This window comes from Taudactylus pleione, unplaced genomic scaffold, assembly GCF_031769625.1.
Source record: "Taudactylus pleione unplaced genomic scaffold, aTauple2 ptg000618l, whole genome shotgun sequence".
NCBI lineage: Eukaryota > Metazoa > Chordata > Amphibia > Anura > Myobatrachidae > Taudactylus > Taudactylus pleione.
Window position 1 is genome coordinate 1149089 of NW_028285020.1, and position 15777 is coordinate 1164865.

The following is a 15777-nucleotide window of genomic DNA, read 5'->3' on the forward strand; positions in this document are numbered from 1 at the left end:
AGCAGAGAGGCAGTTGGAGATAAAACTGAGGCGATTTCTTACACTAACAAGCCTAAGGGCCTGATTAAGCAAGGAACGCAGTTGCTTATACGCACACAATTGGTCGAGTGTTGCGTACTGCTCATGCGTATTTACTGCGCTCGGGACTGCGAATGCAGAGTATACGCAGACACATTGCTGTGCTTGATGACAGGGGGTGGTTGGGTGAACACAGGCGTGCCAGTGCATTTCAACACTGTTTCAGGGGCGTGCATAAATTATCCACTGCGATACCAGATGCCGCCTGAGGGCTCATAGCGTACGCAGAAGTTAGCAATTCCTGAGTGGGCTTCATTAACTGTGCGTATGGGTCAGATGTTACTCGATGTTACCGATTGTTTCTCTATGTTGGCCAAGTATACGGATGTGAGTAAGGGGAAGTAGGCGTCCTTCTGTTAGGCTGCGATCGCAATGCGAATGCATACATTTGCATATAATATCTTCGCTGATATTAGCATCTGCGTAGCATCAGTACAAGCAGAATAGCGATCCGTAGTGAATCAGGCCCTCAGTATGAGCTGATCTTCTACCTACCCTCCCGCATGACCTCACTTTCATTATCTATTGACGGCACAACCATCTCCTCTAGCCCCTAAGTGCGCTGTCCCCTCCCTCACCTTCATACCACACATTCAGCACCTCTCACAGTACTGCCATTTCCATCCCAAATAGATATCCAAGATTAGACCCTTCCTCACCCAGGAGGCTACTAAGACCCTCAACCACTCACTGATCATCTTCAGATTGGATTACTGTAACCTCCTATCTGGCCTCCCTGACTCCCACCTCTCTCCACTACAATCTGTTCTCAATGCTGCTGCTCAGCTCATCTTCCTCTCCAAGCTCACTACATCTGCCTCCCCTCTCCTACAGGCCCTACACTGGCTCCCCTTCCCCCTCAGAACCCAATTAAATGTCCTCACTTACAAAGCCCTCACCCATTCCTCTCCCATTTACATCTCTGATCTTTATCTTCTTTCACACTCCCACCCACTTCGCTCAACAAACGCCACCTCTCCTGCCACCTGATTACTTCCTTCCTCTCCCACCTCCACCTGGAACTCTCTCCCTTTCCTCATCAGACTCTCCACCTCTCGACAAAGCTTACAATTGGCTCTCAAGACCCCCTACTTCATCACTGCCTTCCAGCTTTCATCCTAACCCACTGCTCCTTCTTCTCTGTCTCCCCCATCTGTGTCTCCTCTGTCTGTCTGCCCCCTCCCCATTATAATACGAGCTCTCGCGAGCAGGACCCGCTACCCTCATGTGCTTCTCCTTCCCTTACTCATACGTTGGTCTACTCCTATCTCCCCACAAGGGCCCCAGTGCCCTGCTGCTTGTTGAGTGTTATGATCACTAATGCAGCAATGTGTATATACTATGTCCTTGTCTTGTGTTGTACTGTAAGTCATTGGTTTCTTGTTCGTTCACTTGTTCATGTACTTTGTAAGGCGCTGCGGAACACTTGTGGCACCATTATTACATTTTATTTATAGGGCGCCACAAGTGGTCCGCAGCGCCTTACATACAGTACAGGGTACACAAAACATTACAATACAGTAACCAAAACATAAACAGAGCACAAGTAACAATTAGCACCATGATTCTCAGAACACATTACAGCTGGGAAGGTGAAGGCTGTCATAGAAGTGATAGAGAAGAGGGATGTGAGACAGTGGGGATGAGGACCCTGCTCCTAGGAGGTTACAATCTAGGGGAGAGGGGAGACAGATGACATGAGGCATGAGTGTGTAGAGGGGGACCTGAGTGCAGGTAGTGCGAGGTAGAGATGGCTGAGGCGGGAATGACAGAGACCTGGTGACACAGTTATGTGGGGGAAGGGTATGATTTGGTGAACAGGTGGGTTTTCAGTGTACGTTTGAAGCTCTGCAAGGTCGGGGAGAGCCTGATCGAGCGAGGAAGCTCATTCCGGTGGAGGGGGCTGCACGGGCAAAATATTGGATATGAGCATGAGATGAACTAACCAGGGTAGAGGAGAGGTAACGGTCTCCTTACATACTCCCTCGCCATCTCCTTACATACTCCCTTTCAGACTGGAGGGGGTGGGAGTATGTAAGGAGATGAAGTGGAGATGTAGGGAGCAGTGGAGTTAGGGAGGGAGTATGTAAGGAGATGAGGTTGGAGATGTAGGGAGCAGTGGAGTTAGGGACGGAGTATGTAAGGAGATGAGGTTGGAGATGTAGGGAGCAGTGGAGGTAGAGAGTGAGTATGTAAGGAGATGAAGTGGAGATGTAGGGAGCAGTAGAGTAAGGGAGGGAGTATGTAAGGAGATGAGGTTGGAGATGTAGGGAGCAGTGGAGTTAGATAGGGAGTATGTAAGGAGAGGAGGTTGGAGATGTAGGGAGCAGTGGAGTTAGATAGGGAGTATGTAAGGAGAGGAGTTTGGAGATGTAGGGAGCAGTGGAGTTAGAGAGGGAGTATGTAAGGAGATGAGGTTGGAGATGTAGGGAGCAGTGGAGTTAGAGAGGGAGTATGTAAGGAGAGGAGGTTGGATATGTAGGGAGCAGTAGAGTTAGAGAGGGAGTATGTAAGGAGATTAGGTAGGAGATGTAGGGAGCAGTGGAGTTAGATAGGGAGTATGTAAGGAGATGAGGTAGGAGATGTAGGGAGCAGTAGAGTTAGGGAGGGAGTATGTAAGGAGAGGAGGTTGGAGATGTAGGGAGCAGTGGAGTTAGAGAGGGTCTTGTATGTGAGGGTGAGGAGTTTGAAGAGCATTCTGTAGGGGAATGGGAGCCAGGGCAGGTTTTGGCGGAGGGGAGCAGCGGGAGAGGAGGATAAGTCTAGCTGCAGCATTGAGAACAGACTGGAGGGGAGCGAGATGGGAACGTTGGAGGCCAGTGAGGAGAAGGTTGCAGTAGTAGAGCTGAGAAATGATTAGTGAATGAATAGTCCGTTTGGTAGCATTCTGGGAGAGGAGAGGCCTAAAGCGAGCGATGCTCCGTAGCTGGAAATAAAGGACAATAATAATAATACTTTCTCACCTTCTCTATGTTACAGAGCTCCATCGCTGCGCAGTATTTTGTGCTCTGCAGATCCGAGGAGAAGTCTATGACACAGAGATGGTGTTTGTGGATCGGACGTCCACAGACATCTGCTTCGAAAATGCAATTGTGTTGTGAGTGATATTCTCTTATAATGAGAACAAATACACAGCCCAACATAAAATCATTACTGAACTATTACTGCCCAGCCTAACACCAGTGCTGCCTGTATTACTGCCCAGCCTGACACCAGTGCTGCCTGTATTACTGCCCAGTCTAACACCAGTGCTGCCTGTATTACTGCCCAGCCTGACACCAGTGCTGCCTGTATTACTGCCCAGCCTAACACCAGTGCTGCCTGTATTACTGCCCAGCCTGACACCAGTGCTGCCTGTATTACTGCCCAGCCTGACACCAGTGCTGCCCGTATTACTGCCCAGCCTGACACCAGTGCTGCCTGTATTACTGCCCAGTCTAACACCAGTGCTGCCTGTATTACTGCCCAGCCTGACACCAGTGCTGCCTGTATTACTGCCCAGCCTGACACCAGTGCTGCTTGTATTACTACATAGCCTAACACCAGTGCTGCCTGTATTACCGCCCAGCCTAACACCAGTGCTGCCTGTATTACCGCCCAGCCTGACACCAGTGCTGCCTGTATTACCGCCCAGCCTGACACCAGTGCTGCCTGTATTACCGCCCAGCCTGACACCAGTGCTGCCTGTATTACCGCCCAGCCTGACACCAGTGCTGCCTGTATTACCGCCCAGCCTGACACCAGTGCTGCCTGTATTACCGCCCAGCCTGACACCAGTGCTGCCTGTATTACCGCCCAGCCTGACACCAGTGCTGCCTGTATTACCGCCCAGCCTGACACCAGTGCTGCCTGTATTACCGCCCAGCCTGACACCAGTGCTGCCTGTATTACCGCCCAGCCTGACACCAGTGCTGCCTGTATTACCGCCCAGCCTGACACCAGTGCTGCCTGTATTACCGCCCAGCCTGACACCAGTGCTGCCTGTATTACCGCCCAGCCTGACACCAGTGCTGCCTGTGTTACCGCCCAGCCTGACACCAGTGCTGCCTGTGTTACCGCCCAGCCTGACACCAGTGCTGCCTGTGTTACCGCCCAGCCTGACACCAGTGCTGCCTGTGTTACCGCCCAGCCTGACACCAGTGCTGCCTGTGTTACCGCCCAGCCTGACACCAGTGCTGCCTGTGTTACCGCCCAGCCTGACACCAGTGCTGCCTGTGTTACCGCCCAGCCTGACACCAGTGCTGCCTGTGTTACCGCCCAGCCTCACACCAGTGCTGCCTGTATTACTGCCCAGCCTCACACCAGTGCTGCCTGTATTACTGACCAGCCTAACACAAGTGCTGCCTATATCACTGCCCAGCCTAACACCAGTACTTCCCCTATTACCGTTCAGCTGGCCCACTATTACTGCCCAACCTAACACCTGTACTGCCTATATTACCACCAAGACCCTTCAGCAGAGTCCGCTCTACCAATGTACTGTGCTTGTGTTTTTAGCTCGGATGTGGACCCCAGGTTTGAGCTCATCCTCCAGTTGTACAGTTGCGCCATGGATGAGGATTTCTCACTCTCTGGGACTCCTCGAAGATTGTCCACCAAACTGAGCAGTTCCCTGGGGAGATCCTCTGGACGCAGAGTACGAGGCACTATAGATGGAGCATGCAGCAATGGTGGTGGTATCCCCATCCTGCTGCCGACCCCCAATGTTCCGTAAGTGTATACCACAATAGCCAACTCATCTTTGGTTTGTGGGATGGGTACAGGACTGTTATCGGTTTGCTAGAAGTGTTAGTATCATATGATTCTTGTCTCTTATTTGAGGGGCCCTAAGTTCCAGCTCTTGGCACACACCAAGCTGACCCTGGCAGATGTACAGGATGGTTTCCGCACTCACGATCTCACAAATAACAGCTCAGGTAACTCCAGGTGACTGGGGACATTGTGGGAGCTCTGAATTACTGACATGCATAATGGGAATCAAACCATGGTGCAATACAAGAGGGGCAAATACATTTATTATTTTGCATGCATGTCTCATCTCCACAGTACCCGTCATTCCATATGTTATCTCCCCAATCCTCATCATTCCTCATCTCCACAGTACCCGTCATTCCATAGGTCATCTCCCCAATCCTCATCATTCCTCATCTCCACAGTACCAGTCATTCCATATGTCATCTCCCCAATCCTCATCATTCCTCATCTCCACAGTACCCGTCATTCCATATGTCATCTCCCCAATCCTCACCATACCTCATCTCATCTCCACAGTCCCCATCATTCCATATCTCATCTCCCCAGTCCTCATCATTCCTCTTCTCTTCTCAACAATCCCCATCATTCCAGATGTCATTTCCCCAATCCATGTCTTATGGTCTCATCTCCACAGTCCCCATCCTTTCACAGCTCATCTCCCCAATCCAGTCATCCCATGTCTCATCACAGTACGCGTCATTCCATATGTCATCTCCCCAATCCAGTCATCCCATGTCTCATCACAGTACGCGTCATTCCATATGTCATCTCCCCAATCCAGTCATCCCATGTCTCATCACAGTATGCGTCATTCCATATGTCATCTCCCCAATCCTCATCATCGCTCTTCTCATCTCCACAATCCCAATCATTCCATTTACTCTCCACAATCCTCATCATTCCTCATCTCTTCTCCACAATCCCTGTCATTCCATATGTCATCTCCCATGTCTTATTGTCTCATCTCCACAGTCCCAATCCTTTCGCAGCTCATCTCCCCAATCCAGTCATTTCATGTCTCATCACAGTTCCCATCATTCCATATCTTCACAGTCCCTATCATGCCACGTCCCTATCATTCCACATCTCCCCAATTCCCATCATTCCACGTATTACGCCCACAGTCACTGTCATTCCACGTCTCACTCATCTTCCAAATTCCCATCATTCCATGTATCATGTTCACAGTCCCCGTCATTCATGTGGACACCGCCCACTCATATGTAGGATGTCAGGTACATGCATGATATATGAAGTATGATGGGACATTCTCTGCACTGTTCCAGATGAGAGCTCATGTTGGCTGCCCCTGTATGGAAGCGTCTGCTGTCGCCTGACTGCCCAGCCAGACTGTATGAGCCAGGAGATGTTGTCCGGGTTCCTACACATCCAGGTCTGTCAGCCTTGTCACCATATGGGAGAGGTCCTTACACTGCCATTAAGCGTGTGTTATATATATATATATATATATATATATATATGTCACACAGTATGTGTGTGTGTATGTCAGTCACAGTATGTGTATGTGTGTGTGTATGTCAGTCACAGTATGTGTGTGTATGTCAGTCACAGTATGTGTGTGTGTGTATGTCAGTCACAGTATGTGTGTGTGTATGTCAGTCACAGTATGTGTGTGTGTGTGTATGTCAGTCACAGTATGTGTGTGTGTGTCAGTCACAGTATGTGTGTGTGTATGTGTATGTCAGTCACAGTATGTGTGTGTGTATGTGTATGTCAGTCACAGTATGTGTGTGTGTGTATGTCAGTCACAGTATGTGTGTGTGTGTATGTCAGTCACAGTATGTGTGTGTGTGTTTGTCAGTCACAGTATGTGTGTTTGTCAGTCACAGTATGTGTGTTTGTCAGTCACAGTATGTGTGTGTGTCAGTCACAGTATGTGTGTGTGTGTCAGTCACAGTATGTGTGTGTGTGTCAGTCACAGTATGTGTGTGTGTGTCAGTCACAGTATGTGTGTGTGTGTCAGTCACAGTATGTGTGTGTATGTCAGTCACAGTATGTGTGTGTATGTCAGTCACAGTTTGTGTGTATTTCAGTCACAGTTTGTGTGTATATGTCAGTCACAGTATGTGTTTGTGTGTCTGTAGGTATGTCAGTCACAGTATGTGTGTGTATATGTCAGTCACAGTATGTGTGTGTGCGCTTGTGTGTCTGTAGGTATGTCAGTCACAGTATGTGTGTGTGCTTGTGTGTCTGTAGGTATGTCAGTCACAGTATGTGTGTGTGCCTGTAGGTATGTCAGTCACAGTATGTGTGTGTGTGTTTGTCAGTCACAGTATGTGTGTGTGTATGTATGTCAGTCACAGTATGTGTGTGTGTGTGTGTGTATGTATGTCAGTCACAGTATGTGTGCGCTTATGTTTGTGTATGTATGTTAGTCATAGTATATGCGTGTGAATAAGTCAGTCACAGTATGTATGTCAGTCAAAATATGTGTGTGTATGTATATGTCAGGCACAGTATGTGTATGTATGTCAGTCACAGTATGTGTGTGTATATATATGTCAGTCACAGTATGTGTGTGTGTATATGTCAGTCACAGTATGTGTGTGTGTGTTTGTCAGTCACAGTATGTGTGTGTGTGTTTGTCAGTCACAGTATGTGTGTGTTTGTCAGTCACAGTATGTGTGTGTGTGTGTTTGTGTGTGTGTATATGTCAGTCACAGTATGTGTGTGTGTGTTTGTCAGTCACAGTATGTGTGTATGTATGTCAGTCACAGTATGTGTGTGTGTGTTTGTCAGTCACAGTATGTGTGTGTATGTCAGTCACAGTATGTGTGTGTATATGTCAGTCACAGTATGTGTGTCTGTAGGTATGTCAGTCACAGTATGTGTGTGTGTATATGTCAGTCACAGTATGTGTGTGTATATGTCAGTCACAGTATGTGTGTGTATATGTCAGTCACAGTATGTGTGTGTGTGTTTGTCAGTCACAGTATGTGTGTGTATGTCAGTCACAGTATGTGTGTGTGTATGTCAGTCACAGTATGTGTGTGTATATGTCAGTCACAGTATGTGTGTCTGTAGGTATGTCAGTCACAGTATGTGTGTGTGTATATGTCAGTCACAGTATGTGTGTGTATATGTCAGTCACAGTATGTGTGTGTATATGTCAGTCACAGTATGTGTGTGTGCGCTTGTGTGTCTGTAGGTATGTCAGTCACAGTATGTGTGTGTATATGTCAGTCACAGTATGTGTGTGTGTGTATCTATGTCAGTCACAGTATGTGTGCGCTTATGTTTGTGTATGTATGTTAGTCATAGTATATGCGTGTGTATAAGTCAGTCACAGTATGTGTGTGTATAGGTCAGTCACAGTATGTGTGTGTGTATATATATATGTCAGTCACAGTATGTGTGTGTATAGGTCAGTCACAGTATGCGTGTGTGTATATATATATGTCAGTCACAGTATGTGTGTGTATAGGTCAGTCACAGTATGTGTGTGTGCTTGTGTGTCTGTAGGTATGTCAGTCACAGTTTGTGTGTGTATATGTCAGTCACAGTATGTGTGTGTGTATCTATGTCAGTCACAGTATGTGTGCGCTTATGTTTGTGTATGTATGTTAGTCATAGTATATGCGTGTGTATAAGTCAGTCACAGTATGTGTGTGTGTGTTTGTCAGTCACAGTATGTGTGTATGTCAGTCACAGTATGTGTGTTTGTCAGTCACAGTATGTGTGTGTCTGTTTGTCAGTCACAGTATGTGTGTGTCTGTTTGTCAGTCACAGTATGTGTGTATATGTCAGTCAAAGTATGTGTGTGTGCTTGTGTGTCTGTAGGTATGTCAGTCACAGTATGTGTGTGTATATGTCAGTCACAGTATGTGTGCGCTTATGTTTGTGTATGTATGTTAGTCATAGTATATGCGTGTGTATAAGTCAGTCACAGTATGTGTGTGCGCTTATGTTTGTGTATGTATGTCAGTCACAATATGTGTGTGTGTATATGTCAGTCACAGTATGTGTGTGTGCTTATGTTTGTGTATGTATGTTAGTCATAGTATATGTGTGTATGTATGTCAGTCACAGTGTGTGTGTGTGTGTGTGTGTGTGTGTGTGTGTGTGTGTACTTTAATGACTTGGGGTATTTAGCTCGGCAGAGGGTGGATGGGTGCAGTGTTTAGGTGCTTATTGAGGGTCCACACACGGTTTTCAAGTAAATAAACGATGCTTTTACTTCCAGCTTGTGACTTCAGGATACAGAAAATAACAATACACAGTCCTGGTGGCCTTCCCTGTATCACACAGATATAGGCCCTGGCTTTCTCAGCCCGCAGCTTTACTGCTTCAATGTCCCACGGTCAGAGTGTTTTGTGGTCCCCCCCTTGCCTCCTGCAAGGTCCGGACACCGGCCTCCTGGCCCCCAATGGCTCGCTCAGCTTCACTGGGCTCTCTGACTGTTACAGTCCCAACTAGACTGTCTCTCCCGGCCTGACTGCTCAGCCCTCTCACTAGCTCACACCTGAGCTCTCTCCCCCTCCCAGGTGTATCACCACTCAGTATTTCAACTAGGGATGTGCGCCGGACCGTTATTGCCGGATTTTTATTTGGTTCTAATTCGTCGTCCGGCTTTGGATTTGGATTTGCCAAACTGCGGTGACTGACTTTGGATTTGGATTTTTTTACAAAAATTGACAAAAACAGCTAAAATCACATAAATCAGTCTTTTTTTTCTTCCTAGAGTATTATTAACCTCAAGAACATTAATTTCCCGTCAATTTAGACCACCTCACAGCTTATAATATTGTTTTCAACATTATTGGCCAAAGGTTGCAGTGAGCTGACTGGTTACTAAGCGGCAAAGCAGCGGCACAACGACACAGACACCACAGTATAAAGCACATCTATGACACATTGCCACACAGCTGTGGCAGAAATGAAAGGTAGTGCACCCACCCAGTGGGGTACGGCCAGCAGAGTAACAGTACTTGTTTACAAAGTGGGCTACGGCCCAAGGAGTCACAGTGCACAATCTTATTCACATTACACCGCACATAGGGCCTGATTCACATTACACCATAAAGTAGTGTCTCTTATTTATGTTACGACACACAGTAGTGCCCCTTTTACACAATACCCACAGTAGTGACCCTTTTACACAATGCCCACAGTAGTGCCCCTTTTACACAATGCCCACAGTAGTGGTGTCCCTTACACAATGCCCCCAGCAGTGGTGCCCCCTATGCAGTGCCCCCAGTAGTATGCCCCCCCAGTAGTATGCCCCCCCAGTATTATGCCCCCCCGTAGTATGGCCCCCCCCAGTAGCATGCCCCCCCCCAGTAGTATGCCCCCCCCCAAACCCCAGTAGTGCCTCCGGCCCTTACACAAGAAAAAAAAAATATATATATATTACCTGTATCCCCGCTCCCGCGCCGTCCGCTCTGCTGTCACACGCTGAGGAGGAAGCCGGAAGACGGAGCTCATGTGTGAGCTCCAGCCAGCTCCCTCCGGGCAGCAGCCAATGAGAGTCTGTGTGACTCTCATTGGTTGCTGTAACAAACACACATCTGCCGCTGGCGGCTGTGTGTTTGTGTCTGTGTAGGGCAGAGCGCTATCACAGCAGCGCTCTGCCCTACACAATAGGAGCCCTGATGTCGGATTCTCTAGTGAGAATCCGACATCAGGCGGCCGCCGTTCGGCCCCGAACGGGGATCAGAGTCAGGCGGTGAACACCCGAACAGGGTTCGGGTGGACTCGGATCCCCAATGTTCGGAGCGGTTCGATTCCACAGAATCCGAACCGCTCATCTCTAATTTCAACCCTGTGTGGGAGGATCTCTCCAATCCCACACAGAATCTGCTGCTCACCAACGCCACCTCTGGTGATACTGCCACATATCCCCCTCCCCAGCTTGAAGCCCCTGGGTTCAGCGACATGGGACGAGGCATTCTCATGACGATGTCCCTTTTTACTTTCCTCATGAGGGAACTCTACCACATCCATGGTCATACACACTCTTGTGATCTCTGGGGGTCTCTTCCTCCAGGTTCCAGAGTTTATCTTCCTCCTCCACCATGTCCTTGACCTTGATGTTAATTTTCCCGAAGTGACATACTTCCTCTTCATTCTTGTCAACTTCAGCAGAACCCCGCAAGTTCTTTTCCTCATCTTCTGGTTCATACAAAGATCGGCTTTTCCTTTGTTTCTTTTTAACCAAACAAAGGATTCTCTTGCTTACACCTCTTGGAAGCACATATTTTTGCCAACTGCTCTTTGTCACCTCTTTAAACCTTCAGCCTGGAAGCCCTGTATTGGCTACTGGCATACTTCACTAACAGCTCCTCTTCTGATTTTCCCACTACCATGTGGAACTTCATCTGAGCCCTAGACAGCGGCTCTCCCAGCTGGGCAATTTTCACCATGGCGCTTTCCAACTTGCTCTCGGATTGCAGTAGTTTGCGCTCCAGAACTTCATGTTCAGCAAGGCTCAACTTCTGTACAATTATGTCAGACTCCGCAAATTTTAATGTATATTTCAATTCCATTTCTTTGGTATTCTTCTCCACTTGGAGTCTTTGTAACTGGTCCTGTGTACTTAGCCGACACTTCTCACGGTTCTCACTCTGTTCTTGCAACTCCCAAGTCCTGCCATGGGCAAGGTACAGCTCTCTCTCCAACGCTTCACTTTGCTTTGCAGCTTTATGTAGACTTTCCTCCAGGAATCCATTTCTTTCTGTCAGACATTCTGAAACTGCTTTAGCTGCAAGTAAATGAGAATGGAGAGTTTGTACTTGCTCCTTACAGCTGACTTCAGGACGGACCATCTCCATCTCTTTTCCTTCACGGTCAGTCTCCCACTGAGCGAGAGTTTGCAGCATCTGGAGATACTTCTCTTTTACTTCACAAAACTTTTCCGCCAGAGAAGTTTTCTCCAATTCACAATCTTTAAGCATTACTTCAGTGGATACAATTAGAGAGTCTTTTTCTTTTAACACCAGAGCCAGATCCGCCACTTTCACTTGTGCGCGCTCTGCATCACTCTGATATCTCTGGACCTCTTCTTTTAACTCTTCCACTTCCTGCTGAAGTAACACACATCTTTGCTGCACCTCGACAATATCTTGCTCCAATACATCATTCTTTGCTAGGAGCACATCATTCTCATACTTTGTAATACATTGGAACATTTTAGCGTCCTCAAGGCATTCAGACATCGTTGCCAATTTGAGGTCTGTCTCTAAGAACTTCACGGTTTTTTATTTCTTCCTGCTTAAATGCCATTTTCAAAGCGGACAATTCACTCCGCAATTTCTTTACCGTTTGTCCATGAACATTTCTCTCGTCAGCTAATTTGCTCTGTTAAGTCATCAACCTTCCCGGCAAAATACGCATTACCTTCATTCAAAGCGTTACGCATTCTGTCAAATTCTTCCAGGCTAATATAGCCCTCATTGGACGGACCTTGCACCATACACTGACCACACACACCGACATCTTTATTCTGCTTTGAAACTGTCTCTTTCAACGGAGTAACACTGTTTACCCCATCAATTGGGAAGGATTCACCACAGAGGACTTTAAACAACTCTAAGGACCTCATTCAGAGTCGGTCGAAGCGGCCGCACGGTCGTACTAAAAAAGGGTCCGGATATGCTAATGATGCACACGCATGTTGCATCCCTAAGGTCGGATCATTAGCTGGCCGGCCAAGGGGTAGATGCGGTTGGACCGCTAAAAATACGCCCACGTCGTACGCATAGCACGTCATCTCCGGCTACATAAGGATTAATCGCGAGCATCGAAAGCCATCGGAACTGGTCGTAGAGCTAAAGGTTGACCTAACCCTCTCTTAAGCTCTACGATCATGTCAGTGTAAAACCTCCCATGTCACGTGTGCTATGACGCTACTTTGTTAATTATACACTCCCATAAAACGACATTCGCATAATTAGGCACGCCTGCGTTCGGATCTCCACACCTCCGTTTTCAAGCACCTTCCCATGTTACCACCCACAAACGCTGCAATCTGTCACTCAAACTACCGACCTGGCGGTGTTGAAGGAGAGCGAAATTTCTGATCGTAGCGGCTAGTTTGCGCATTGCGAACTGTACGCATGCGCAGTTTAGCGAACATCGGCTGTGTACAACCGTGCGGCCGCTTCGACCGTCTCTGAATGAAGTCCTAAGTCCCTTCCCTGTAATAATCTTTCTTCACAATTAGACTGTAGACTCCAGTCCTGGATTTGCAATTCTCCAGCCTTAAACTGGGCCTTTGTAGCCGGCTTTCTGCCTTTAAAATGTATTTTGTTATTTCCCATGATTATTGGCCCAAAATACACAGGAACAACTGGTTTTTATTTTCACTGTATCACACTTTTGTCTTCACAAGTATTTTTAACACAGTAAAACTATTTTTTCTTCATGTGGTACCACAATTACCAGCATGTCAAGCACTGTCTGTTTAACAGCCTCTCAATAGGAGCCTCTGCTCCCTCAGTACCACACATGGACTTAACGAGCTTAAGGATTCAACAGAACATTAAACCACACAATTTCTTTTTAACCCTTCCAATGCTGAGGGAAAGTGCACATTACAGACAATTCTCTTACACAGTTCAACTTGTGCTGTTTCCACTCACCACCATGACGAGCCGCGCAGGCGCAGTGAGCCCCCTTATGTCCATTTACTTGCTGTAGTCCACTCACCACCATGACGAGCCGCGCAGGCGCAATGAGCCCCCTTATGTCCATTTACTTGCTGTAGTCCACTCACCACCATGACGAGCCGCGCAGGCGCAGTGAGCCCCCTTATGTCCATTTACTTGCTGTAGTCCACTCACCACCATGACGAGCCACGCAGGCGCAGTGAGCCCCCTTATGTCCATTTACTTGCTGTAGTCCACTCACCACCATGACGAGCCACGCAGGCGCAGTGAGCCCCCTTATGTCCATTTACTTGCTGTAGTCCACTCACCACCATGACGAGCCGCGCAGGCGCAGTGAGCCCCCTTATGTCCATTTACTTGCTGTAGTCCACTCACCACCATGATGAGCCACGCAGGCGCAGTGAGCCCCCTTATGTCCATTTACTTGCTGTAGTCCACTCACCACCATGACGAGCCACGCAGGCGCAGTGAGCCCCCTTATGTCCATTTACTTGCTGTAGTCCACTCACCACCATGACGAGCCGCGCAGGCGCAGTGAGCCCCCTTATGTCCATTTACTTGCTGTAGTCCACTCACCACCATGATGAGCCACGCAGGCGCAGTGAGCCCCCTTATGTCCATTTACTTGCTGTAGTCCACTCACCACCATGACGAGCCGCGCAGGCGCAGTGAGCCCCCTTATGTCCATTTACTTGCTGTAGTCCACTCACCACCATGATGAGCCACGCAGGCGCAGTGAGCCCCCTTATGTCCATTTACTTGCTGTAGTCCACTCACCACCATGACGAGCCGCGCAGGTGCAGTGAGCCCCCTTATGTCCATTTACTTGCTGTAGTCCACTCACCACCATGACGAGCCGCGCAGGCGCAGTGAGCCCCCTTATGTCCATTTACTTGCTGTAGTCCACTCACCACCATGATGAGCCACGCAGGTGCAGTGAGCCTCCTTATGTCCATTTACTTGCTGTAGTCCACTCACCACCATGACGAGCCACGCAGGCGCAGTGAGCCACCTTATGTCCATTTACTTGCTGTAGTCCACTTTTGCGCAGATCTTTGTTGAGTAGACTTGTTGCATAGAATCTCTTGTGCCCACATTCTCCACCATATTGTGATGACTTGGGGTATTTAGCTGGGCAGAGGGTGGGTGGGTGCAGTGTTTAGGTGCTTATTGAGGGTCCACACACGGTTTTCAAGTAAATAAACGATGCTTTTACTTCCAGCTTGTGACTTCAGGATACAGAAAATAACAATACACAGTCCTGGTGGCCTTCCCTGTATCACACAGATATAGGCCCTGGCTTTCTCAGCCCGCAGCTTTACTGCTTCAATGTCCCACGGTCAGAGAGTTTTGTGGTCCCCCCTTGCCTCCTGCAAGGTCCGGACACCGGCCTCCTGGCCCCCAATGGCTCGCTCAGCTTCACTGGGCTCTCTGACTGTTACAGTCCCAACTAGACGGTCTCTCCCGGCCTGACTGCTCAGCCCTCTCACTAGCTCACACCTGAGCTCTCTCCCCCTCCCAGGTGTATCACCACTCAGTATTTCATCCCTGTGTGGGAGGATCTCTCCAATCCCACCCAGAATCTGCTGCTCACCAACGCCACCTCTGGTGATACTGCCACAGTACATGTATGTATGTATGTATGTCAGTCACAGTATGTGTGTGTGTATGTATGTATGTCAGTCACAGTATGTGTGTGTATGTATGTCAGTCACAGTATGTGTGTGTGTATGTATGTCAGTCACAGTATGTGTGTGTATGTATGTCAGTCACAGTATGTGTGTATGTATGTCAGTCACAGTATGTGTGTATGTATGTCAGTCACAGTATGTGTGTATGTATGTCAGTCACAGTATGTGTGTATGTATGTCAGTCACAGTATGTGTGTATGTATGTCAGTCACAGTATGTGTGTGTGTATGTCAGTCACAGTATGTGTGTGTGTATGTCAGTCACAGTATGTGTGTGTGTATGTCAGTCACAGTATGTGAGTATGTATGTATGTATGTCAGTCACAGTATGTGTGTATGTATGTCAGTCACAGTATGTGTGTATGTATGTCAGTCACAGTATGTGTGTGTGTATGTATGTATGTCAGTCACAGTATGTGTGTGTGTATGTATGTATGTCAGTCACAGTATGTATGTGTGTATGTCAGTCACAGTATGTGTGTATGTATGTCAGTCACAGTATGTGTGTGTGTATGTATGTATGTCAGTCACAGTATGTATGTATGTATGTCAGTCACAGTATGTATGTATGTATGTCAGTCACAGTATGTGTGTGTGTATGTCAGTCACAGTATGTGTGTATGTATG

At 47.9% G+C, this 15777-nt stretch overlaps 1 protein-coding gene across 8 annotated transcripts in view; it reads left to right on the top strand.

Annotated features, from left to right (window-relative positions):
- RTKN (rhotekin) overlaps positions 1–15777 on the top strand; it is a 153487-nt gene that overhangs the window by 108658 nt on the left and 29052 nt on the right. For all 8 annotated transcript variants that reach the window (XM_088454466.1, XM_088454463.1, XM_088454468.1 and 5 more), the window contains exons 5-8: positions 3058–3175; positions 4576–4788; positions 4900–4994; positions 6120–6226. In XM_088454466.1, the coding sequence (XP_088310592.1) occupies positions 3058–3175; positions 4576–4788; positions 4900–4994; positions 6120–6226 (533 nt within the window). The remainder of the gene's footprint in view (positions 1–3057; positions 3176–4575; positions 4789–4899; positions 4995–6119; positions 6227–15777) is intronic.